The 24,551-nt window shown below is 52.6% G+C and overlaps 1 protein-coding gene across 1 annotated transcript; it reads right to left on the reverse strand.

Moving 5' to 3' along the window:
- Positions 1 to 325: 325 nt before the first annotated feature.
- DRP2 (dystrophin related protein 2) lies at positions 326 to 24,545 on the reverse strand. The gene is given in 23 exon segments (XM_075573063.1): positions 326 to 1,432; positions 1,887 to 1,973; positions 2,128 to 2,239; positions 2,400 to 2,649; positions 3,408 to 3,536; positions 3,626 to 3,691; positions 7,689 to 7,754; positions 8,326 to 8,462; positions 8,739 to 8,850; positions 10,011 to 10,177; positions 10,751 to 10,908; positions 13,365 to 13,450; positions 15,140 to 15,341; positions 16,514 to 16,588; positions 17,086 to 17,147; positions 17,582 to 17,642; positions 19,716 to 19,794; positions 21,958 to 22,104; positions 22,840 to 23,016; positions 23,018 to 23,109; positions 23,650 to 23,770; positions 24,002 to 24,158; positions 24,462 to 24,545. Coding segments are annotated over 23 exon segments (2,634 nt in total). The 5' UTR covers positions 24,509 to 24,545; the 3' UTR covers positions 326 to 1,388.
- Between the last annotated feature and the right edge of the window lie 6 nt (positions 24,546 to 24,551).

Raw genomic sequence — 24,551 nt, forward strand, 5'->3', positions numbered from 1 at the left:
ATGGAGTCTGTCCCTCCCCCGCCGGGTCTCACAGACAGAGGGAGCTATGGGACATGGAGTCTGTCCCTCCCCCGCCGGGTCTCACAGACAGAGGGAGCTATGGGACATGGAGTCTCCCTCCCCCGCCGGGTCTCTCAGGCAGAGGGAGCTATGGGACATGGAGTCTGTCCCTCCCCCGTTCAGACCCTGCCAGAAACTGCACCCGCCAGAGCAAAAACTGCCGGGCGAGAGGCAGCGAGGGTAACGGGATGGAGGCGATAAAGGAGGGAGGGGGCAGATATTTGACATGAAGGATGACAATCCCGTTTCATGGAGGCACGAGGCATTTGAAAATCAGATTTTATTTTAGGGTAGAAAGAGACTATTTTGGCTTCATCGCGAAAAAATAAATATTCCCAACGAGAGCTTGTTACTGGTTAGAATTAGAAGGGAGTTGAGTCAGCAGCCAATCAGAAACGGGGGAGGATATTTGGGTAACGTCAGTAACATTCAGGGCCCTCACCTAGAAATCTGCCCCAGAAAACTACCTCCACCCAAAAACTACCTACAACTTACCCCCGACCCAACGCTACATACCTCCCCCAACCACAACATTGTTACCCACAACTGCCCCCTACCCAGAAATCTTCCCCTCGCTAATTTCCCTATCACTCCTATTGCGCAATAGAACCGCTCCCTATAACTCCGCAGACTCAGGGAATTAAAACATATTAATCGTCTCTCGTTCTCTGTAAAAGTTAGTCCCGAGTAATGAAAGCTGTAAGAAAAGAGGAGACCACGGGTGGTGGTTAAGGTGTTAGGAGAGCTGCCGAGGGGTCCACCATCGTCCTTCTTACGAGGGTCCTGGTTCGGAATTAGCTTGGGCCTTGCAAATCCTTACCCAGAATCCTCTGCTTCTTAGTGGAAAGGTCAGGCTTGGCATGGTGGGACTAGGCCTTTGTTGGTTAATGATGTCAAGAGCATTCTGCTTGAAGCTACCCACAATTTTCTGCTTCTTCTAGGCTTTTACTCCCCAGAATCCTTTGCTGGTTAGTTGGTTTGGGGGGGTTCTTCACATGGGCAACTTGGCAGTGGAAAGGATGGGCCTCTTACCCACAACTCCATGCTTCTAAGTGGAGAGGCTTGTGTTACGCAGAATCCTTTGCATCAACAATGGCCTGGGCTAATTACCCACAATTCTCTTAGGCTGTGCAGGAAGTTGCTTCAGAAGCTTGTGATTGTCTGGGTTACCCAGAATCCTTTGCTCCCCCTCAGTTGATGAACCACATTGACGTCTCACCCTTTCATCGGTTGAAAGGGTGAGACGCCTTGAGCTTCCCTTTCTACAAATAAAGGTGGACCCCCCCTTCCTCATCTTGCCCTCTTCTCCAATGGGTGGGTGGCCTGTGTCACAAAGGCAGCGTCTGGGACTTCACCCGCATGATGTCAGTGTCTGGAAGAAAAAACGGACGTCACAGTTTAATCATCACCGACCAATGAGATTGCTCTGTTCTGCAACGCTCAATGACCTCACTGCCCGGAGCTTTAAGACACAGAGAGCTGTGATTGGCTCAGGTTGTGGAAACACTATCCTGCCCCCATCCCTCGGCTATCAGGATTATCCATTCAGCTGCTGTTCACAGGAGGATCTCAACTCACATTTCAATGTCAAACAAACAGGTCTGTAAACAGTTTTTTTTTAGGATGTTAATAGGGTCAGCGGAACCACCCCGTGCTGGGATAATATAGGAATCTCATGTGGGAGACACTCTAAGGTAATAGGGTTAGCAACACCTCCCTCTGATGGGGTACGAGGGCGTCACACACGGGATTCCTATACATGAATAAACTGTTATTTTATGGGATTATCTAACCGACATTAAGGTGAGTATAAGGGGTCTGGTTACCTCTGGTGGTGGGAAACGCATTTCTGAGCTTCTCCATTATATCCTCCAAACACAAACCCACATCCTTCGTCCGACTTTCCACATCATCTGGGGAGAGGTAGCAAAGGAGGGAAAGGGGGTCATACTACAGAAGTCTATATGGGGGCAGCCGGCGTGTCTTATAATGTTCTACTCCTGTAAGTAAAGATGACTGTGTCCCATTAAGGGTGAGATGTAATGTGACGTGGGGCGTCTCCCGTACCTGCTGCCTCAGTATCGGGGGTTCCCCCAATTTTCTCTCCGGTGCACTTGCTCTCTGAGTCTGGAGAGGAAGACGAGGAGGAAGAAGACGGTTTCCCCTCATCTGTGCTGGGCTGGAAAATGCAGAGACCCCGAATGTATAAGATCCTATATAAACCTTAAATACACGTTCCCATGCATGCTAAATGCACCTCTACTTGTAGTAGCAGCTCATGATACCCCTTTTCCATTTTACCCTTAAACCTGTAGTAGCTGCACCCTCTACCCCTGTACCTGTAGTAGCAACTCCCTCAGTCGGTGTAGCTGGGACTCGAGCTGCTTGTTGTGGTCCTCCAGAATCTGCATGCGGGTCTCCAGACGGTTCTTGTGGTGCCGCAGTATCCGGGCTTCGCTCAGCAGTTCCTCGCTCTGTGCTTCCCCCCCACCGCTGCCCCCCGAATCCGGAGACACCTCCCCCAGCACTGCTCCCTCCCCCGCCTCCGCGTGCTGCCACTTCAACCGCTTCAGCTCCCCCTGGAGGATTCTGGGTAGAGGAAAAAGCGTCTGAGTGCCTTATTAACATCTTATTGCAGGAACCGAGCTCCTGAGTGCCTTATTGCCCCTGTAATATCTCATTGCAGTAACCCAACTCCTGAGTGCCTTATTGCCCCTGTAACACCTCATTGCAGTAACCCAGCTCCAGAGTGCCTTATTGCCCCTGTAACATCTTATTGCAGTAACCCAACTCCTGCGTGCCTTATTGCCCCTGTAACACCTCATTGCAGTAACCCAGCTCCAGAGTGCCAATTGCCCCTGTAACATCTCATTGCAGTAACCCAGCTCCTGAGGGCCTTATTGCCCCTGTAACACCTCATTGCAGTAACCCAGCGCCTGAGTGCCTTATTGCCCCTGTAACACCTCATTGCAGTAACCCAGCGCCTGAGTGCCTTATTGCCCCTGTAACACCTCATTGCAGTAACCCAGCGCCTGAGTGCCTTATTGCCCCTGTAACATCTCATTGCAGTAACCCAGCTCCTGAGTGCCTTATTGCCCCTGTAACATCTCATTGCAGTAACCCAGCTCCTGAGGGCCTTATTGCCCCTGTAACATCTCATTGCAGTAACCCAGCTCCTGAGGGCCTTATTGCCCCTGTAACATCTCATTGCAGTAACCCAGCTCCTGCGTGCCTTATTGCCCCTGTAACATCTCATTGCAGTAACCCAGCGCCTGAGTGCCTTATTGCCCCTGTAACACCTCATTGCCGTAACCCAGCTCCCGAGTGCCTTATTGCCCCTGTGGTACCTGTTCTCGTGCTCTAGGTGAGATAGAATCTTCTCCAGCTCCCCCTGCTCCTCCTCGGGGTTTAGTTCCCCCGTTGGGTCCCGGTCTGTGATGGGGCTGGAGTGACGAAGCAAGTACTGATCATCGTCTCTAGGGGTGGAAGGACAACATAGGGTTAATAGGGTCAGTGACACTCCCTGTGATGGGATAAGAAGGCGTCTCACACATGGGACACTCACAGACTGTCATCTGGAGAGAGACTGTCGGCGAAGAATGAACAGTTCTGACTTTCCATCTCAGCGAGCCTGCAGAGGAAAGGGTTAATACACATAACATAACCCCTATATTGCCACACACACAATGCCAGCCTTCCCCTCTCACAGACACAGCGGCAGTGCCAGACTCCCCCTCTCTCACACACGCAGTGCCAGCCTCCCCCTCACACACACAGCGACAGTGCCAGCCTCCGCCCTCACACACCAGTGGCAGTGCCACATATGCAGTGCCAGCCTCCCCCTCTCACATACAGCGGCAGTGCCAGCTTCCCTCACATACAGCGGTAGTGCCAGCCTCCCCCCTCCCACACACAGCGGCAGTGCCAGCCTCCCCCTCTCACAGACACACAGCGGCAGTGCCAGCCTCCCCCTCTCACATACACACAGCGGCAGTGCCCGCCTCATTCTCACACATACAGCGGCAGTGCCAGCCTCCCCCTCTCACACACAGCGACAGTGCCAGCCTCCCCCCTCACACACACAACGGCAGTGCCAGCCTCCCCCTCACACACAGGAAGGGGAGGAGCTGTGAGCCAAGATGGCGGCAGACCCTGGAGGAGGGAATAGAGTTGGAACCAGGTCTCAAGCTAATCTGAATGCGGATAAGAAAGTTTCCCTGGAAGCTAAAGTGCAGAAATGTTTGCAAAAGAAAGAGTCAGAAAATATAGAAAAAGAGATGAATGAAAATGTTGGGCAGAAAGAAACTGAAATAGAGAATACTGAAAGTACTCAGAACCAGACGGGTAAGAGAACTGCGGCTAAAACCAGCCAAAGGTCTAATGCACAGGCAACTGCAGCTACACTTGACATAGAGACCCCGCAAGCAACTGCACCTGACACTGTATACAACTCTGATACAGAAACTCTGCATACAACTGTACCTGACACGGAGACCCTGCAAGCAGCTGAGGGTAGCAGACAGGTGCAGGAATTAGCAGCCACACCCAAGGCAGACACACTACGAACAGCCCAGGCTGAGAGCCTGAATAATGCTGGCAATACACCTGAGACAGAGCAGCAAACAGCCCAAGCACAGGAAGAAGTGTCTGAAGTGGAGAACGCTGAAGCAGTAGAGGCTTTTGAGGCACAAGAAATGGAGATTCCTAAAGTGGGAGAGAAATCCATACAGCCTGCAGCAGTACCAAAACCCTTAGCAGAAACAGGAGCGGCAAAGTCCTTAGGTGAAGCAGGAACTGCAGCAAAACCAACAGGAGCGGCTGAGCCAGCTCCCCCACAGCAGTCAGCATGGAATACAAGACGCCCAGGTACATCTTATTTGTCATTTGATGATGCCAGAAAGCGCAGGAACGTTGCATTATTGTGCGGATATGGTTCCTATACCGGACAGATTTGTTGTAGGAAAAGACTTGATCAAAGTTTCTCTTGGCTTCCAACCCAGTGAGGTTTATGCTTTGTTACATGCTCCTAATAGCAGAAACTATGAAGTTAGCATTAAGACACCAGAAGGGCTAGAAAAATTCTGGTTTCATTACAGAGAAGTGGAGGATAATCCAGAATGGGAATTCTTTAAAAGTTATCCAAGTATCTCGCCCTGTGACCATGGAAGTGAATATTATCTTTGATATTGAGACTGTAGCGGTTGAAGATATACGTTTTTGGCTACAAAGACAGTGCGATGTCCAGTCTAGTCCAGTGAAAAATATGGATGCTGAAGGTTTCTGGAATGGGGGCTACAAGTTTAAAGTTAAGCTCAGATACACACACAATGTGGCATGTCACCTCCCAAACGCCATATATATTGGAAGGGACCGCGGGCGATGTTTTTATTGGGGACAGTCTAAAAAATGTTTTAAATGCGATTCCCCCAGGCACTTAAGCTCAGCATGTGACAAAATCAGGTGCACTTTATGTGGTTCAATTGGTCATCACAGCTCTGAGTGTGACAAGGACATTGTCTGCAGCCTGTACTATAAATGTGGTCATTCCTTTAAAGATTGCCCAGAAGCCGAGCACAACTATTATACGCAGAAGGAAATGTGTAGTGTACAGAATACAGCATCTCCTATACTGCATAAAGAGAATACCACAGAGTCATCAGAAAGTCTTCAACTTGCACCTGCAGAAGAGGTTTTAAAGTCTCTGGGTCTGACATATACGCTTCCAGCCCAAAGGGGGTCAGACGGAGAACACAGGAGCGATCTGAGTTTTGTACCAAACACAGAGAATTCTACTCAGGAAGGTGATGTAACCCACAATGATGGCGACGAACCCTGCAAAGATGGCGGCGAACCCTGCAATGATGGCGGCGAACCCTGCAAAGATGGCGGCGAACCTCGCAAAGATGGCGATAATGAATGGGAAACAATAACAAATAAAAACAAGACTGCCCAAACTAGCTCAGCTGGAAAGAAAACTACACAAACTGTCCAAGAAGAGATCTCGCTGCACAATACCTATGAGGTATTGGAGGAAAAGAAACAAAACAAAGAAAATAACCCCTCCAAAAAGCGCTAACCTACACTAAAACAAATTAATATGTGCTAACGATAATGTGCTAAACAATATGTGTCGTTGTGAACATCAAGGTGAGAACAAAATCTATAACATAAGCAGCTTGGTGACAATATGACAGGCTATTCCAAACCTGGTAACAAAAGTGCACAAACAAATATAAAGTCCCCAGCGCTATAAGTCCAAGATACCGTGACCTTAAAGGAAGTCTCTGATCTTTCAAGATGGTAGTTGGGCTTGATAAAGATGTTTCAGATGGGACGGTGTCTTTGATGTAGATGATTACACCTTCTGAAATATAGATGACAGACACACCTGATTGCGCAGCGTATTTCTACAATCAGATCCCTATCTAAGATAATACAGAATCTTACTCACATGAGTTATGTCTGTAAGTTCATTGGAGAGAATCTGTGGTGGCTCCCCTTCTCCTCTGTTCCTCTCACGAACCCCCGTGTGGAGACAGCTTACTGGGATCAATCACAGTCCTCAATGACGTCAGGGATAGTTCCGTTGCGACACCCCCACCGACGTGAGATAAGATGGGCACAATATGGTGTAGTATGCAATTACTTTATTGGGCGCATCCTTGAGATAGTATTTCTTGAGGGAAATTTTCCTCAGAAATCCTCTGTCTCTGCAGTTGTGGAGAGAGAAAGAGACAGAGGATTTCTGAGGAAAATTTCCCTCAAGAAATACTATCTCAAGGATGCGCCCAATAAAGTAATTGCATACTACACCATATTGTGCCCATCTTATCTCACGTCGGTGGGGGTGTCGCAACGGAACTATCCCTGACGTCATTGAGGACTGTGATTGATCCCAGTAAGCTGTCTCCACACGGGGGTTCGTGAGAGGAACAGAGGAGAAGGGGAGCCACCACAGATTCTCTCCAATGAACTTACAGACATAACTCATGTGAGTAAGATTCTGTATTATCTTAGATAGGGATCTCATTGGAGGAAAAGAGTTGGGGTGAAAAGATGGATGACGCAGACCCCGATATGTCGGACAGTCAGACCTCGCAGCCGTCTGGATCTATTCAGGACAAATAAGAGAGATCTGCCATCAGAGAGTCCCCCCGGGAGAAAGAAAATGGTCAAAAAGAAAAATGGTGCAAAAAAGAAAAAAAAAAGGTGGTGGTGATTCACTAAATGTGCCAAAGTGCCCCTCTCCGCTGAAGGCAGCAACTAATTAATGTGTATAGTATTAAGGGGAAAAGATACAGACTCAAGTCTTTTCTAGTCTAAAGGACATTAAGAATTAGATTTTCTTTTTGCAGGAAACTTGCTTGATTACTTTGTGTTATTTATCTATCAGTAACGTGTATATACCAGAGGGGAATCTGAGAGGTTGGAGAGATGCGTTTAGATATCTTTGAAAAGGGAATCTCTCTAAGATAAATGTAATGTTTGTGATTCTCTGGATGCTATTCTGTGAGTATTGTGTGTATTTGTAAATAATTGTATTTTGTATTTAAAATTAAAAAAAAAGATCGCACACGCACACACGCACACACGCACACAAACGCAGTGCCAGCCTCATGCACACACACCTGCTTGCAAAGTGCTCTATCCGTGAATGAGTGTCGGCGTGAGGCAGCATCGGGGAGGAGGCCGATCTAAAGGAAACGTATCAAAGCAGTATTAATATTTTCAGGGTTTTTAAAAATGGTCGCCACTTTAAGTTGTGTAACCCAGCCCTGATCACTGCAAATCTGTAATCACCAACTAATGCGCACTGTAGGGTCAGTGACAAAAGACTGTTCATGGTCCCAAGGCTCAACAAAGTATCCGGCGTTCCTCCTTCTCTTACCGTGAACCCCAAAACTGGAACAGTCTACCGGAGACTCTCACATCCACCACCAGTTTAAGTTCTTTCAAAACTAAGGCTGTCTCACATTTTAATCTGGTCTGTAACTGTTTCATACGCCTATAACACATATTATCTTTAACTGTGCATGCAATGTCTTGTATATAATGTATAACCCTGTTCACTTAATGTAACTATGTATTTGTAATCATGTATCTGTCATCATAACTCTGTGCCCAGGACATAGTTGAAAACGAGCGGTAACTCAATGTATTACTTCCTGGTAACACATTTTATAAATAAGTGGTACCTCCCTCTGATGGGGTAAGAGGGCGCCTCACACTCGGGATTCCTATAAGATAATAGGGTCAGTGGCTCACGTGTCGGTGACGTCGGCCTCCAGCACAGACTGCACGGGTAAGTAGCCTCTCTGCGGGTGTCGGCTGAAATACTGGCGCGTCCTAAACTTGTTCTTTAGGGTCGTGGCAAAATCTCTCATCTTCTCACCGGAGGTCGTCTGAATAACGGGAGAGAAGAAACACCGCAGGGTGACACAGACAGAAGGGACCTCCCCCCCGCAGGGTGACGCAGACAGAGGGGACCTCCCCCCCGCAGGGTGACACAGACAGAGGGGACCTCCCCCCCGCAGGGTGACACAGACAGAGGGGACCTCCCCCCGCAGGGTGACACAGACGGAGGAGCTACTCGACATGTAGTCTGTCCCTCCCCCCCGCAGAGTGACACAGACACACTGTGTATATATATATATGTATAGATGTATTTAGCTGCTCACTGGGGTATAATACTCCATGATAGGGTAATGCAGTTTGTTTCCTTTGCTGGCCTGTCCTGTGAGGAAGCATGACTGGCAGATATCCACCCCAAACTGCTTCAGACTGCGGTACCTGGGGGGGAGAGAAGGAGAGAGTGGAGGAGGTGACAAGCCGCACTGTGTAACAGCCAATCCGCCCGGATTGTATGTGCTTTACAAGCGGAGTGACCCGAGGTGCTCACTCCGTCCCCAGCCTGACACATGGGCTTTGCTCTCTGGGTGTAACTCGTCACACCGATCTCGCCCCCTCTGAGGTGGTTTGCAAAACAAATCTACGAGAATTGCCGTTTTTGTAAAAAAATGTAAGTTGGAGGCTTTTTTGACAAAGCGATCGGATTGGCAGAGCCGGAGTGACACCGCTTCTAAGGAAGCCTTGTAGACACGTGTGGACATGTGAGAAGGGCGTACAGCATAGCAAGGCGTGCCAATCCCATCGGCAAGGGCTCTTTAGATGCGGTTTGTCACACTTCGGCGCTACGAGAATAGGAGCCTCAGCGTGTGTGAGAAGAGACCGCGTGAGAGGAGACCGCGTGAGAGGAGACCGCGTGACTTCTTCCCTGCGCTGCTTTGTAGTTTGTTCCCTTTATCGCTTAGTCCCAAGGATATATTATGCAGATGATTGATCTGTGGGCCGGTCACAGCCCTGATGTGCAGTCTTGTATGTGCTGAGCGAGACCACAATCGTACACCGTCCAGCCTGCTGAGCACACAGACGCCTTTATAATGCTGCTGGCGCCTCTTGTGATCTGCCAACCTAACCTTGCACCTTATAAAACCCAATGAGACCGTGGGCTCCCCTTCTGCTCCCTCTATGTGGAGAATACGCGGCATGAATAGCCGGCTGCTGCAATAACCAGAACAGAACGACCTCGCTGGCTCCCTAACGGGACGGGCCCATGAAACTCCCGCATCCAAGTGTCCCTCCTGCCGGAGCTGTCCGGGGCCGCTTACTGGCGCCAGGACAACACATATTAGGCGCCCGGCTCTGGGGACCGAAACGATGGGATATCTTGTGTTTCATGGATTCATAAATAGAAATATTATCATTTTCACTTCTTCTGTGGTCAGTGCCGGTATGTTTTGTGACCTCCGTGAACATGTACACTATTAGATTACCAGTTTATCTAGCACGACTCAAGCCTACTCAGGCACGTACTCATTGAGTGCGGCCATTTTGCCTTTATTCTATTATAAATATATGTATATAGTGTGTAGGTATACATGTATACACACCTGAATCCCTTCATGGGACACTGCTTGCAGACGGAGCACTTTGTCTGGTGTTTGATCTGCTCGGCCAGCGTCACACGGTGCAGGACGGGCAACCATACCAGGGACTGGGGCTCCAGACTCCCCCACTCCAGGAACTGTGACAGCTCCAGGAGGGCCGTGCCATCGCCCTGCCGAAACAGGAGTCACACCAGAGTCATTCCAGTCACACTGGAATCCCCAGCGTCACACCAGAGTAATGCTGGAATCATCAGAGTCACACCGGAATCACCAGAGTCACACCGGACTCACACCAAAGTCAATCCAGAGTAACTTTGCCTTTAAAGCCAATTTAATCAAACCATAGTCAGGCGCTCTAAAGTGAATCCAGTTCCACACAAGCGCCAAGCCCGAGGAAAAGCAAAGCTCGCTGGAGCTGGTTCAGTCAGATCACATTAATAACAGAGCAAACCTGCAGCCAAATCCAATGTAAAGCAAATTCAGGTCACTTAATAACCACGTTCAGAACAAAACCAGAGACAAAGCAAACTGAAGCCAAACCAGATTCAAAATAGAGTCAAACCAGAATCAAATGTGGTCAAACCAGAATCAAACATGAAGCCAAATCAGATTCAAAATAGAGTAAAACCAGTTTGAAATGTGAGCCAAATCAAATGCAAACTGGATTCAAACCTGGGTCAAAACCCATCTCAACTAGTGCAACCCTCCTCCCCCCCCCCCCCCCATCCTGGAGGTACACTCACAAATCTGAAGCAGCTCCTCACGCTCGGCTCCACGTTACTGCCCCCAAAGGCTGCGACCTCCCCAAGCTGGCGGGGGATCTGGATGGCTTCGTTCAGGATGAGGCCCAGCTGTCGCTGGTCACACGTCACCCCGGGGCCCGAAACCTGAGAAAATAAGTCTGAGAGGGGGGAGCACATGGGGGGTTGGCGAAGCGTTAACGCACTTTGAGACACACCTCCCAGCCTACCCTTCCTTTCAGACCTCCCTGAGACTCGCATCCCCCCAGCCTCCCTGAGACTCACATCCCCCCAGCCTCCCTGAGACTCGCATCCCCCCAGCCTCCCTGAGACTTGCATCCCCCCAGCCTCCCTGAGACTCGCATCCCCCCAGTCTCCCTGAGACTTGCATCCCCCCAGCCTCCCTGAGACTCGCATCCCCCCAGTCTCCCTGAGTCTCGCATCCCCCCCAGCCTCCCTGAGCCTCACACTCCCCCAGCCTCCCCTCCCTCCCCTCACACTCCCCCAGTCTCCCCTCCCTCTCTGAGCCTCACATTCCCCCAGCCTCCCCTCGTTCTCTGAGCCTTCCACTCCACCAGCCTCCCCTCCCTCACTGAGCCTTACACTCCCCAGCCTCCCCTCTCTCTCTGAGCCTCACACATCCCCAGCCTCCCCTCCCTCTCTCAGCCTCACACTCCCCAGCCTCCCCTCTCTCTCTGAGCCTCATACTCCCCCAGCCTCCCCTCCCTCTCTGAGCCTCATACTCCCCCAGCCTCCCCTCCCTCTCTGAGCCTAATATTCCCCCAGCCTCCCCACCCTGTCTGAGCCTCATACTCCCCCAGCCTCCCTTCCTTCTCTGAGCTTCACTCACACAGCCTCCCCTCCCTCTCTGAGCCTCACACTCCCCCAGCCTCCCCTCCCTCTCTGAGCCTCACACTCCCCCAGCCTCCCCCCTCTCTGAGCCTCACACTTCCCCAGCCTCCCCTCCCTCTAACCCTCACACTCCCCCAGCCTCCCCTCCCTCTAACCCTCACACTCCCCCAGCCTCCCCTCCCTCTAACCCTCACACTCCCCCAGCCTCCCCTTCCTCTCTGAGCCTCACACTCCCCCAGCCTCCCCCCTCTCTGAGCCTCACACTCCCCAGCCTCCCCTCCCCTCCCTCTAACCCTCACACTCCCCCAGCCTCCCCTTCCTCTCTGAGCCTCACACTCCCCAGCCTCCCCTCCCTCCCTGAGCCTCACACTCCCCCAGTCTCCCCTCCCTCTCTGAGCCTCACACTCTCCAGCCTCCCCTCCCTCTCTGAGCCTCACACTCCCCCAGCATCCCCCCCTCTCTGAGCCTCACACTTCCCCAGCCTCCCCTCCCTCTCTGAGCCTCACACTCCCCAGCCCAGCCTCCCCTCCCTCTAACCCTCACACTCCCCCAGCCTCCCCTTCCTCTCTGAGCCTCACACTCCCCAGCCTCCCCTCCCTCCCTGAGCCTCACACTCCCCCAGCCTCCCCTCCCTCTCTGAGCCTCACACTCTCCAGCCTCCCCTTCCTCTCTGAGCCTCACACTCCCCCAGCCTCCCCTCCCTCTCTGAGCCTCACACTCTCCAGCCTCCCCTCCTTTGCTCTGAGCCTCACACTCCCCAGCCTCCCCTCCCTCTCTGAGCCTCATACTCCCCCAGCCTCCCCTCCAGCTCTGAGCCTCACACTCCCCCAGGCTCCCCTCCCTCTGAGCCTCACACTCCCCCAGCCTCCCCCCTCTCTGAGCCTCACACTCCCCCAGCCTCCCTCTCTGAGCCTCCCTCTCTGAGCCTCACACTCCCCCAGCCTCCCTCTCTGAGCCTCACACATCCCCAGCCTCCCCTCTCTCTCTGAGCCTCACACTGCCCCAGCCTCCCCTCCCTCTCTGAGCCTCACACTCCCCCAGCCTCCCCTCCCTCTCTGAGCCTCACACTCCCCCAGCCTCCCCTCTCTGAGCCTCACACTCCCCCAGCCTCCCCTCCCTCTCTGAGCCTCACACTCCCCCAGCCTCCCTCTCTGAGCCTCACACTCCCCCAGCCTCCCTCTCTGAGCCTCACACTCCCCCAGCCTCCCTCTCTGAGCCTCACACTCCCCCAGCCTCCCTCTCTGAGCCTCACACATCCCCAGCCTCCCCTCTCTCTCTGAGCCTCACACTGCCCCAGCCTCCCCTCCCTCTGAGCCTCACACTCCCCCAGCCTCCCCTCCCTCTCTGAGCCTCACACTCCCCCAGCCTCCCCTCCCTCTCTGAGCCTCACACTCCCCCAGCCCCCCTCTCTGAGCCTCACACATCCCCAGCCTCCCCTCTCTCTCTGAGCCTCACACTGCCCCAGCCTCCCCTCCCTCTGAGCCTCACACTCCCCCAGCCTCCCCTCCCTCTCTGAGCCTCACACTCCCCCAGCCTCCCCTCCCTCTCTGAGCCTCACACTCCCCCACCTCCCCCTCTGAGCCTCACACATCCCCAGCCTCCCCTCTCTCTCTGAGCCTCACTCCCCCGCCTCCCCTCCCTCTCTGAGCCTCACACTTCCCCAGCCTCCCTCTGAGCCTCACACTCCCCAGCCTCCCCTCCCTCTCTGAGCCTCCCCTTCCTCTCTGAGCCTCACACTCCCCCAGCCTCCCTCTCTGAGCCTCACACTGTAGTTTTAACTTCACGTCGCAGTCGCACAGACACACGATTCCAGCCTTAAAGGAGAGGGCTCTGATCCGACCGTTGCGGGCACTGAAGAGAGGGAGATAGAGATGGGTGTTATAGAGAGGTAGTATAGTAGAGGGGTTTATGGGGGTTGTTATAGAGAGAGGGTGTAGTTTTCTCGGGGCTAGTTTGGTGGGGGTGTATATAGGGGCTATATGGGAATGAGTTGCAGGGGTGAATCTAGGAGATGGAGTGTGTTTAGGGGAACGGTATTCACGGTGATGGGGTGGAGGTGTTTAGGATGGACGGTGCGGTTGGAGGTGCTTGAGTGGGGTATGGGACATTGGGTATTTTAGGGGGTATTTAGAGAGTGCTATAGGGGAGTATTTTGGGGGCTCGGGTTTTTACGGGGGGCAGGGATGCAGTGTGTGAGTGGGTATTAAGGGGTAATGCTTGAGGGGGCTATGTAAGGGGATTGGGTGTTTGAGCGGATTATTTAGGGGGAAGGTGTGTGTGAGGGGGGTGTTTGAGGGATATGGTTCTTCGAGGGGGTATTTAGAGGGATAGGGGAAGTAATTGGGGTATTTAAGGGAGATGGGGTGTGTGAGAGTGTTATAAGAGTGAGGGGAGTATTTAGGGGAGTAGGGATGTGTGAGGAGGTAAGGGTGTTTAGGGGGGTATTCATGGGGAAAGGGTACGTGAGCGGGATATTTAGGGGGTAACCCTTTAGTTTGTTGCTGGTGAAATCTCCTTTCCTCCAACTTTAAGGGATGCCCCTGAGACCTTTGTACTGCCCGTGGGATGAATAGTTCATTTGAAAGCTCTGTGTACCGTCCCCGAATATATTTGTATATAGTTATCATATCCCCTCTTAGACGCCTCTTTTCTAATGTAAACAAATCTAATATAGCCTCTCCTCATAAGTTAAATCAGGGGAGTGCAAACTACTGCAGCTGCGCCCCCCTGCCTTCCCTCCGATGGTGCCCACGCTCCCTCCCTTACCTTGATGCGGCGTGAAATGATGCCACGGGGTCATGTGATGTAACGTCATGTGACCTGCAGCGTCATTTGACGCGTGATTTCACGTCACATGACCGTTGCCATGGACACGAGTGACGCCGGCAGAGTCAAGATAAGTGTAGCGTTGCAGAGGCCTCACGCGATCCCCCGGCATGTAATTTAAAAGCCTCGGGGAAGAGCGCAGGGCCTCTGCAACCACCCGCGCCCCCCCAGAAAATCTCCCGCCCCCCACTTTGCACACCGCTGAGTTAGATTGTCCATCCCCTTTATTAATTTGGTGGCTCTTCTCTGCACTCTCTCTAGTTCCATAATGTCTTTGCTTAGGAGTGGTGCCCAAACTGTACTCCATATTCAAGGTGTGGTCTTACTAATGCTTTATAAAGGCATCATTATGTTTACTTCCCTTCCATCCATTCCCCGTTTAAGATATTGCTGAAGCAGGTTCTTCGACTGAGCCACTGATTGAGCCTCCTGTACGCAAGGGATATCCTTAAAACCTGACCTGTTGGGGGGTCCCTCACCTGCTGTCTCTGTAACTCTCCCAACATGCCACTTAGATTGCAAGCTCTCCGGGGCAGGGATTTCCTTTCCTATGGCCTGATTTTTTGTTTGCACTTATTGGAGTATTATTCCCTGTGCTGAGTACATTGTGGCCTCTCTATAAATAAAGATATTTACAGGGGGGTTTGAGGGGGTATTTAGGGGGGTGGGTGGGCATACGTTTTTTTTTTGAGGGGTAATTAGGGGGGTTCCTACCCATCGAAGACGTTGAGCAGCCAGTTGAGGGCCAGGTCCACACACAGCGGCACGTTGACCAGCAGCCCGCGCTCCTCCTCTAACCGCTCGTACACGGAGCTGAGGCAGCGGATCACATCTAACACATCCAGGGAGCGATCTACTGACTGCAGAGCATCGCAGCTAAACAGCTGGGAGACAGAGGGGAGGGTCACCAGGTCCACTGAGGGGGAGGGAGGAGGGGGAGGAGAGAGTGATGGGAAGGGGGGGAGAGAGGAAGGGGGGGAGAGAGGAAGGGGGGGAGAGAGGAAGGGGGGGAGAGTGATAGGAGGGGGGGAGAAGGAAAGAGAGAGATGGGAAGAGGGGGGGGGAGAGGAAATTGGGAGAGAGACCGTGAGAGAGGGGGGAGCAGGGGGAAGAGAGAGAAGGAGAGAGAAAAGAAGGAAAGGGGAGAGAGAGACCGCAAGAGAGGGGGGAAGGAACACGGGGGAGGGAGAGAGAGGAGAAGAGGGAGGGAGATAGAGAGTGGGAGGGAGATAGAGAGTGGGAGAGAAGAGGGGATGGAGGGAGAGTTGGAGAGGAAAGAAACAAAGCGGGGGGGGGGGCGAGAGACCATGTGAGAGGACAGAGGTAGAGAGGAGGTGAGAGGGGGGAGAAAGGAGGGAGGGGGAAGGCAGGGGCGAAAGAGAAAGGAGGGGGGAAAGGGAGAGGAGGGGGGAGGAAGGGGAAAGGGACAGGGCGGGAGAAAGGAGGAGGGGAGAGGAGGAGGGAAAGCGAGAGGAGGTGAGGGAGTGAGAGAAGGGGGTGAGAGAGAGTTGAGGAGGGCAGGAGGGAGGAAAGGGGGAGGAGGGAGGAAAGGGGGAGGATGGGGGACAGAGAGCGAGAGGAGGGGGGGAAAGGAGAGAGAGGAGGGGGAGAGCGGATGGGGGAAAAGAGGAGGAGGGGAGAGAGGGGGGAGAGAGGAGGGGGGGAAAGGGAGTGGAAGGGGGAAAAGAAGAGAGAAGGGGAGAAAGGGTGAGGAGGGCAGGGAGGAGGGGGAAAGGGAGAGGGGTAGAGATAGGATGAAGAGAGGAGGGGGGAGAGGACATGGGAAATACAAGAGGGAGAAAAGAGAGGAGTAGGGAAAGAGAAGAGGGAGGAAAACAGAGCAAAGGGGGAGGTGGGGGAAAGCGAGAGAGGAGAAAGAAAGAGATGGGGAATGGAGAGGAGGGGGCAAGAGAGAGGAGGGGAGAGAGCTGTATTATTACCTGGCCCCAATAATCAGCTTGTTCTCTGTAGATGTGAGGAAATGCTGAACCATGCTCAGTATTACTTTATACTGATCCCAATACTCCCTGCCCCCCAGGCCCTCCTAATAACCCCAGCCCATCTTCATACCCCCGGCCCCCCACTCACATCTTAGAGCCTTCTGCACGCGGCGCAGTTTCATGGCTGTGCGGTACGCGGAAAACTTAATGTTGTTTAAATCTCCTGAAAATGAGAAAAAGGAGAGAACGTCACAAAACTGGTGAACTTGTCATGTACAGAGCGCGCGAGCTTGTCATGTACAGAGAGCGCGCGAGCTTGTCATGTACAGAGCGCGCGAGCTTGTCATGTACAGAGCGTGCGAGCTTGTCATGTACAGAGCGCACGAGCTTGTCATGTACAGAGCGCGCGAGCTTGTCATGTACAGAGTGCGCGAGCTTGTCATGTACAGAGCGCGCGAGCTTGTCATGTACAGAGTGCGCGAGCTTGTCATGTACAGAGCGCGCGAGCTTGTCATGTACAGAGCGCGCGAGCTTGTCATGTACAGACTGCGTGAGCTTGTCATGCTCGCAGTGACACGGGTGGGGTGATTGCGGTGACACAGGCGGGGAGGTTGCGGTGACACAGATATGGATGGTGCGGTGACATGAGCGGGGAGGTTGCGATGACATGAACGGGGAGGTTGCGGTGACACGAGCGGGGATGTGACATAGCCACCTCACCCAGCGCCTGGTACAGCTCTGTCATCTTTGGGTGGTCCCAGCATGTGGTCTGAGCCTGGTGACTGAGGGGACGAGATCAGAGATTACACTTTATATGGGAAGGGAGAGAGAAGGAAAGGAAGACAGAGGGGGAGAGAGAGAGGAGGGAGGAGTGACAGGGGTAGGGGGGGAGTAAGAAGGGTAGGGGGAGAGCGTATGGGGAAGGGGGAGAGAGGGGGAGAAATAGGGGAGAGAGGAGTGAGGTGGGGAGGGGGGAGAGCGTATGGGGAGAAGGGAAGGGGGAGAGTGGGGGAGTGAAAGAGGGGACTAGGGAGAGAAAGAGAGAGGGGGAGAGATAAAAAGACAGGAAGAGAGAAAGAGAGCATGCAATATAGCAATAGAGGAGGTGGAGGAGTAGAGAGAGGAGAGGAATGAAAAAGATATAGAAAGAGGGAGAAAAAAATGAGAGGGAGAGAGGCATAGTCAGACAGGGGACAGACCTCTGTGTGTCACTCACTTGATGTAATATGGCACCTTGTTGGGGGATATCGCTCTCTCCCACGGGACTTGCACTGATGCTGAAATATAGACGCCAACTTATCACCGTGCCCCCAACCTATCACCGTGCCCCCGACCTATCCCCGTGCCCTCGACCTATCCCGTGCCCTCGACCTATCCCCGTGCCCCCAAACTATCCCCGTGCCCCAACCTATCCTCGTGCCCCCAACCTATCCCGTGCCCCCAACCTATCCCGTGCCCCCATCCTATCCCCGTGCCCCCAACCTATCCCCGCGCCCCCAACCTATCCCCGCGCCTCCAACCTATCCCGTGCCCCCAACCTATCCCCGTGCCCCCAACCTATCCCCCACCTCCCGTGCCCCCAACCTATCACCGTGCCACCAACCTATCCCCGTGCCCCTATCCCCGTTGCCCCCAACCTATCCCCGTGCCCCCCACCTATCCCGTGCCCCCATCCTATCCCCGTGCCCCCAACCTATCCCCGTGCCCCCAACCTATCCCCGTGCCCCCAACCTATCCCAGTACCCCCAACCTATCCCCGTGCCCCCAACCTATCACCGTGCCCCCAACCTATCCCCGTGCCCCCAACCTATCCCCGTGCCCCCATCCTATCCCCGTGCCCCCAACCTATCCCCGTGCCCCCAACCTATCCCCGTGCCCCCACCTATCCCCGTGCCCCCAACCTATCACCGTGCCCCCAACCTATCCCCGTACCCCCAACCTATCCCCGTACCCCCAACCTATCCCCGTGCCCCCAACCTATCCCCGTGCCCCCAACCTATCCCCGTACCCCCAACCTATCACCGTGCCCCCAACCTATCACCGTGCCCCCAACCTATCCCACGTGCCCCCATCCTATCCCCGTGCCCCCAACCTATCCCCGTGCCCCCAACCTATCCCCGTGCCCCCAACCTATCCCCGTGCCCCCAACCTATCACCGTGCCCCCAACCTATCACCGTGCCCCCAACCTATCCCCGTACCCCCAACCTATCCCCGTACCCCCAACCTATCCCCGTGCCCCCAACCTATCCCCGTGCCCCCATCCTATCCCCGTGCCCCCAACCTATCCCCGTGCCCCCAACCTATCCCCGTGCCCCCAACCTATCCCCGTGCCCCCACCTATCCCCGTGCCCCCAACCTATCACCGTGCCCCCAACCTATCCCCGTACCCCCAACCTATCAACGTGTCCCCAACCTATCACCGTGCCCCCAACCTATCACCGTGCCCCCAACCTATCACCGTGCCCCCAATCTGTCATTGTGCCCCCAACCTATCCCCGTACCCCCCAACCTATCCCCGTGCCCCCAACCTATCAACATGTCCCCAACCTATCCCCGTGCCCCGACCTATCCCCGTGCCCCCAACCTATCAACATGTCCCCAACCTATCACCGTGCCCCCAACCTATCCCCGTGCCCCCAACCTATCACCGTGCCCCCAACCTATCCCCGTGCCCCCAAACTATCCCCGTGCCCCCAACCTATCCCCGTGCCCCCAACCTATCAACATGTCCCCAACCTATCCCCGTGCCCCCAACCTATCCCCGTGCCCCCACCTATCCCCGTGCCCCCAACCTATCACCGTGCCCCCAACCTATCCCTGTGCCCCCAACCTATCCCCGTGCCCCCAACCTATCCCCGTGCCCCCAACCTATCAACATGTCCCCAACCTATCACCGTGCCCCCAACCTATCCCCGTACCCCCAACCTATCCCCGTGCCCCCGACCTATCCACGTGCCCCCGACCTATCCCCGTGCCCCCGACCTATCCCCGTGCCCCTGACCTATCCCCGTGCCCCCGACCTGTCACCATGTCCCCAATCTGTCACCGTGCCCCCAATCTGTCACCGTGCCCCCAATCTGTCACCGTGCCCCCAATCTGTCACCGTGCCCCCAATCTGTCACCGTGCCCCCAACCCTTAACCCTAGAAGCACCTGTAGACCGACCCCACAAATGTATAGAGCCCTAAAATCCCTTGTCACCTGCTTGTCACCTGCACATAGGTATTAACCCTATCACTGCCAGAGGGGCCTGCGACACACTGCAGGGACAGTGACAGGATTAAGGGGGACGGCAAGCGACTCCCCCCTTACGGTGATGCGTTGCAACATAAAAGATAATAAGGACTCACAGGACAAGAAGTGCTGAGATTCCGGACCGAAATCACGATGAGCGTCCTGCAACTGCTTGAGACGTTCCCCGACAGAAACCTGAAGAGAGGGAAGGTGTGTATGTGTAAATAAATCGGGTTTTATAGATAGGCATTTGACCTGGTATACATTACAGTCATGTTTATTAGGACATTCATCCTAATTTGATACGTTTTTGTCTGATTATAACTTTTAGCATTAGTATAAGCCTATATTTGCTATTTTTATTGTTCTCCTGGCTCTCCGCCACTCCTTGATAAAGTTTCCAGCCTTTGAATGGTTGATCTACGTTGCTTAGCAACGTTTGGCTATTTAAAGGGCTTCGTTCACATCAATGATTCCCCTGGTGAAGTCCTGATGAAGTCACATGTTGTGACGAAACGCGTTGGGCTGCGTCACTGACGTCACAACGTTAGCCTCGCTGGGACAGCCTCTCAAGCTTCAGCCTCCTCCACAGCTGATCGATAATCGGGTCTGCATTCTCCTTGCTGGTCTTGAATAGAGGGAGACTGAGCAGCTGCTGGGACTCACCGGACCCCCCCCCCCCATCCCACCCTCCCCCACATCCACTGGAGGGTTGTACTAGTCACATTATTTGCTGAGACGCCGAGACAACCTGTCTTCATCTGCTGGAACCGGCTGGTGACTATATGTCGACCAAAATGCTTTGAACCTTTCTACACTTGCGAGTGCAACTTGTATTCCTTTTTAAAATATATGTTTGTTGAACCTTTATTACGCTGCGTGTGCACACTCTCTTGTTTCTCTTATATATAATTATCTCCTTTCTCCACAACATTGCCACAATCGGTCCTTTCCTCTGTCTCTCTATAACCAAAACTCTTATGCATGTCCTCTTCACTTCCCGATTTGGCTACTGCAACCTTCTCCTCTCTGGCCTCCCAACTCCATACTCTACAATCTATCCCAAATCAGTGCCCGTTATCTCACTCTCTTCTGGGTCTGTCTCTGCTACATAATAACTTTGTATATTTTCTCCCTGTACTATACTGTATTATAACTCTGTAAAAGCGATGCATATGTTTGTGGTGCTATATAATAAAACAAAATAAACATATCATCAGCCCTTGTCAATCCGCTGCTGGATGAAGGCCTCCCCAATGACCTCCCAGATGTTGCGGTTGCAGGTACTGCGGTTACAGCCTCTTCTTCACGTGGCACCAACACACTTTCTGATTTCATCCTCCCATCTTACTTTTGGTTGTTTTGGTCTTTTAATCTCTCTTGGATTCCAGTTGAGTTCCATCTGTGTCCAGCGATGGCCATTTCTTCGTGCAATATGTCCGGCCCACCGCCATTTTAATCTCTTCACCCGTGTGATGATGTCACAGACTTTTGTTTGGTTTCAAACCCATTCGTTCTTTTTCCTGTCTCTTCGGGTAATACCCAGCATGCATCTCTCCATAATTCTTTATGTAGTTTGAAGCTTCTCAATTATCTTCGCATTTAGGGTCCAAGTTACACACCCATACGTGAGCACGAGTAGAATACACTGGTCGAATAATAATAATAATAATATATATATATATATAGGGCTCGACAAATTCCCATTCTGGGTATGCACCTTAACCCTGGCTGTGCTCAAAGCTGTGACCATGCAGCAAGCTTAAGCCTATAGGGAACCATGTTAAAAATGGTTATTGAGGCAAAAAGTGACACTGTGTGCTCATTTGCATGTCATTTCCCAGAATCCCTTGCTGCAGTGGAAGTGATGTATGCTGGGTGATAATGGGGAAAGGCGGGGTTGCAGACCTGCCTAAGACATGCAGATGAGCATACAGTTATATTTGCATATATATATATATATATATATATATATACACACACATACATACTGTATACGATATGGAGTATATACCTGCATCTCTGTGTGTATGTGTGTATGTGTATATATATATATATTTATAATATATATATATATATATACACAGAAAGAAGAATGAATAGGTTTGAAATGAAACTAAAGTTTGTGGCATTGTTACACGGGTGAAGATATTAAAATGGCGGTGGGACGAACATATCGCAAGAAGAAATGACCATCGTTGGATAAAGGGAAAATAAAAGACCAAGATGATGACCAAAAGTAAGATGGGAGGAAGAAATCAGATATTTTTTGCAGCAACGTGGAGACGAGGCTGTAACCGCAGTACCTGGGAGATCATGGGAGAGGCCTGACGATGAGGATGAATGTATGCATGGTACCTGCAGCTGTTTCCAGCGGCTGTTTATCTGTTCCAGCTCTCTTGCGTTCTCCATGGACAGATGGACGTCACACAGGGCCAGCTGATGCGCCAGGTCATTTGTCATCTTTACCCCGTCCTTTATAGGCGATAGCTCCTCCTTAAACAGCTGTGATAGGGGCAGGGAGAAGAACATTAGCCCACAGAGTCACGGTGTAACCTGCAGTATAGGCACAAACTGGACGTCCTACCGGTCCTCTCTCTGTCACTGTGCCACCCTGCAGGGGAGGGACAGACTCCGTGTCACTATGTCACCCTGCGGTTGGGAGGGACAGACACTATGTCCCATAGCTCCCTCTGTCTGTGTCACTGTGTCACCCTGCGGGGGAGGGACAGACTCCATGTCCCATAGCTCCCTCTGTCTGTGTCACTGTGTCACCCGGCGGGGGAGGGACAGACTCCATGTCACATAACTCCCCTCTGTCTGTGTCACTGTGTCACCCTGCGGAGGGAGGGACAGGCTCCATGTCCCATAGCTCCTTCTGTATGTGTCACTGTGTCACCCTGTGGGGGGAGGGACAGACTCCATGTCCCATAGCCCCCCTCTGTCTGTGTCACTGTGTCACCCTGCGGGGGGAGGGACAGACTCCATGTCCCATAGCTCCTTCTGTATGTGTCACTGTGTCACCCTGTGGGGGGAGGGACAGACTCCATGTCCCATAGCCCCCCTCTGTCTGTGTCACTGTGTCACCCTGTGGGGGGAGGGACAGGCTCCATGTCCCATAGCCCCCCTCTGTCTGTGTCACTGTGTCACCCTGTGGGGGGAGGGACAGGCTCCATGTCCCATAGCTCCCTTCTGTCCGTGTCATTGTGTCACCCTGTGCTATCTCAGTGTCCCTGTCACCTTGGTGGCCTGGATGTGCTCTGGCAGTGAGTCTATGAACAGGTCCCCTATAGGTTCCCAGGTGCCCTGGACACTCTCAGCCTGTCCCAGGGTGGACCCTGCCTCCCCCATGGAGACCCCAAGATCCTGCAGTTGCTCCAGTGTCCTCTCCAGGTGCCTGTGCTGGTCCAGGCAGCGGGGCGGTCAGTCTGTCCCACAGCTCACTGGCCACACTAGCCTGCTTCCACAGCAGCCGACTGAGACTCTCAGTGCGAGTCCTGGGGGAGGCGTCTACAGGGGGGGAGAAACAAGAGAGTGAGGAGGGGGGAGAGAGAGAAAGAGGATGAGTGGGGTGGGATTGAGAGTTATAGAGTTCAGGGTAGAGAGAGGAGAGATAGGGGAAGAGGGGGTATAGAAAGGAGGGGGAGAGATGATGGGGAAGGAAAGAGAGGGAGGTGGAATAGCAGAGAGAGAGAGGAGGGGGAGAGAGAGTGAGACTGAGGGGGAGAGAAATGTCCCTAATATATGTATATTTTCTAGCTATTAGCGCTCTTATCTCCATGTATTGTTCCCGTCCCTGATTATCTGATCATTAGCGTATTTATTATCACAATTAGTTACAATCACCACGGTATCTCTGCTCTGATTTCTACAATGCTGGCACCGACCCTCTACTAAGGGAAGGGGATGAGACGCTGACCTCACAAGTAGGGGTCGGCTTCACATCCCCACATGTCATTAGATTGTCAGCTCTGTGCTCTATGCTGAGCCACAGAATGTCGAAGCTATGTCAGGATACATGAGTCACATGACCTTAGGGCACGCACTTACCTTTGGCCTTTGTGGACGTCTCCTCCTCTTCATGAAAGGGATGCTGGGTAAGGAAGGTCTGAGCCGACTCTAGCACGGAATATATATAGGGTCCGCGAGACTTTACCTCCTCCATGAACACCTGTGGGGAGAGGGAGGAATGTGTGTATATATATATATATATATATATATATATATATATATATATATATATATATATATACATTGTTATTTTTGCCACAAGTCCAGAAGAACTCCAGCAATGAAGCAAGTAAGATTGTGGACCTCCATATGAATCTCAGCAAGACCAAAGCAATTAACAGATGTGTAAACTCTACAAATATATATATATAAGGAAAATATATACACTCACAGTGTGCTTGTCCTTGGCTTGCTGCACGGTCCCCAGTTCCCCGCGGAGCGGTAGTTGTGCTGACAGCTCCTCATCTTTCTGCCCCAACCAGTCAATGATTTCCTGCAGGGGGGGCTGCAGTTTGATGCTGTGATCCGAAAATGCCTCGAGATGCGCCCTTCGGGAGACAGAGGAGGGAGAGAGAGAGAGGGGGAGAGAGAGAGGGAGAGGGACTTAATGCCAGGGACGTGTTTAGTGACTTAAAGGGTCAGGCCCAATGTACGGGCAAAGTGACCTAATGACAGGGACGTGTTTAGTAGTTTAAAGGGTCAGTCCCAAAGTAGGGGGAAAGTGACCTAATGACAGGGACGTGTTTAGTGGGTTAAAGGGTCAGTAGGTTTCTAGTTTCGCTGGGTAAAGGAACGGAGCCTGGGAGGTCAGTGTGACATGTCGGCCCCATTTTGCAGCAGAGACCCCATACCTCAGGCTGTGTGATTTTTTCTTTATTTGGCTCCAACAATAGTTCATATCGGACGGAATTCGGGGTCCTGCAACTTCTTCACTATTCAGG

The sequence above is a fragment of the Ascaphus truei genome, chromosome 16 (assembly GCF_040206685.1).
Source record: "Ascaphus truei isolate aAscTru1 chromosome 16, aAscTru1.hap1, whole genome shotgun sequence".
Taxonomy (NCBI): domain Eukaryota; kingdom Metazoa; phylum Chordata; class Amphibia; order Anura; family Ascaphidae; genus Ascaphus; species Ascaphus truei.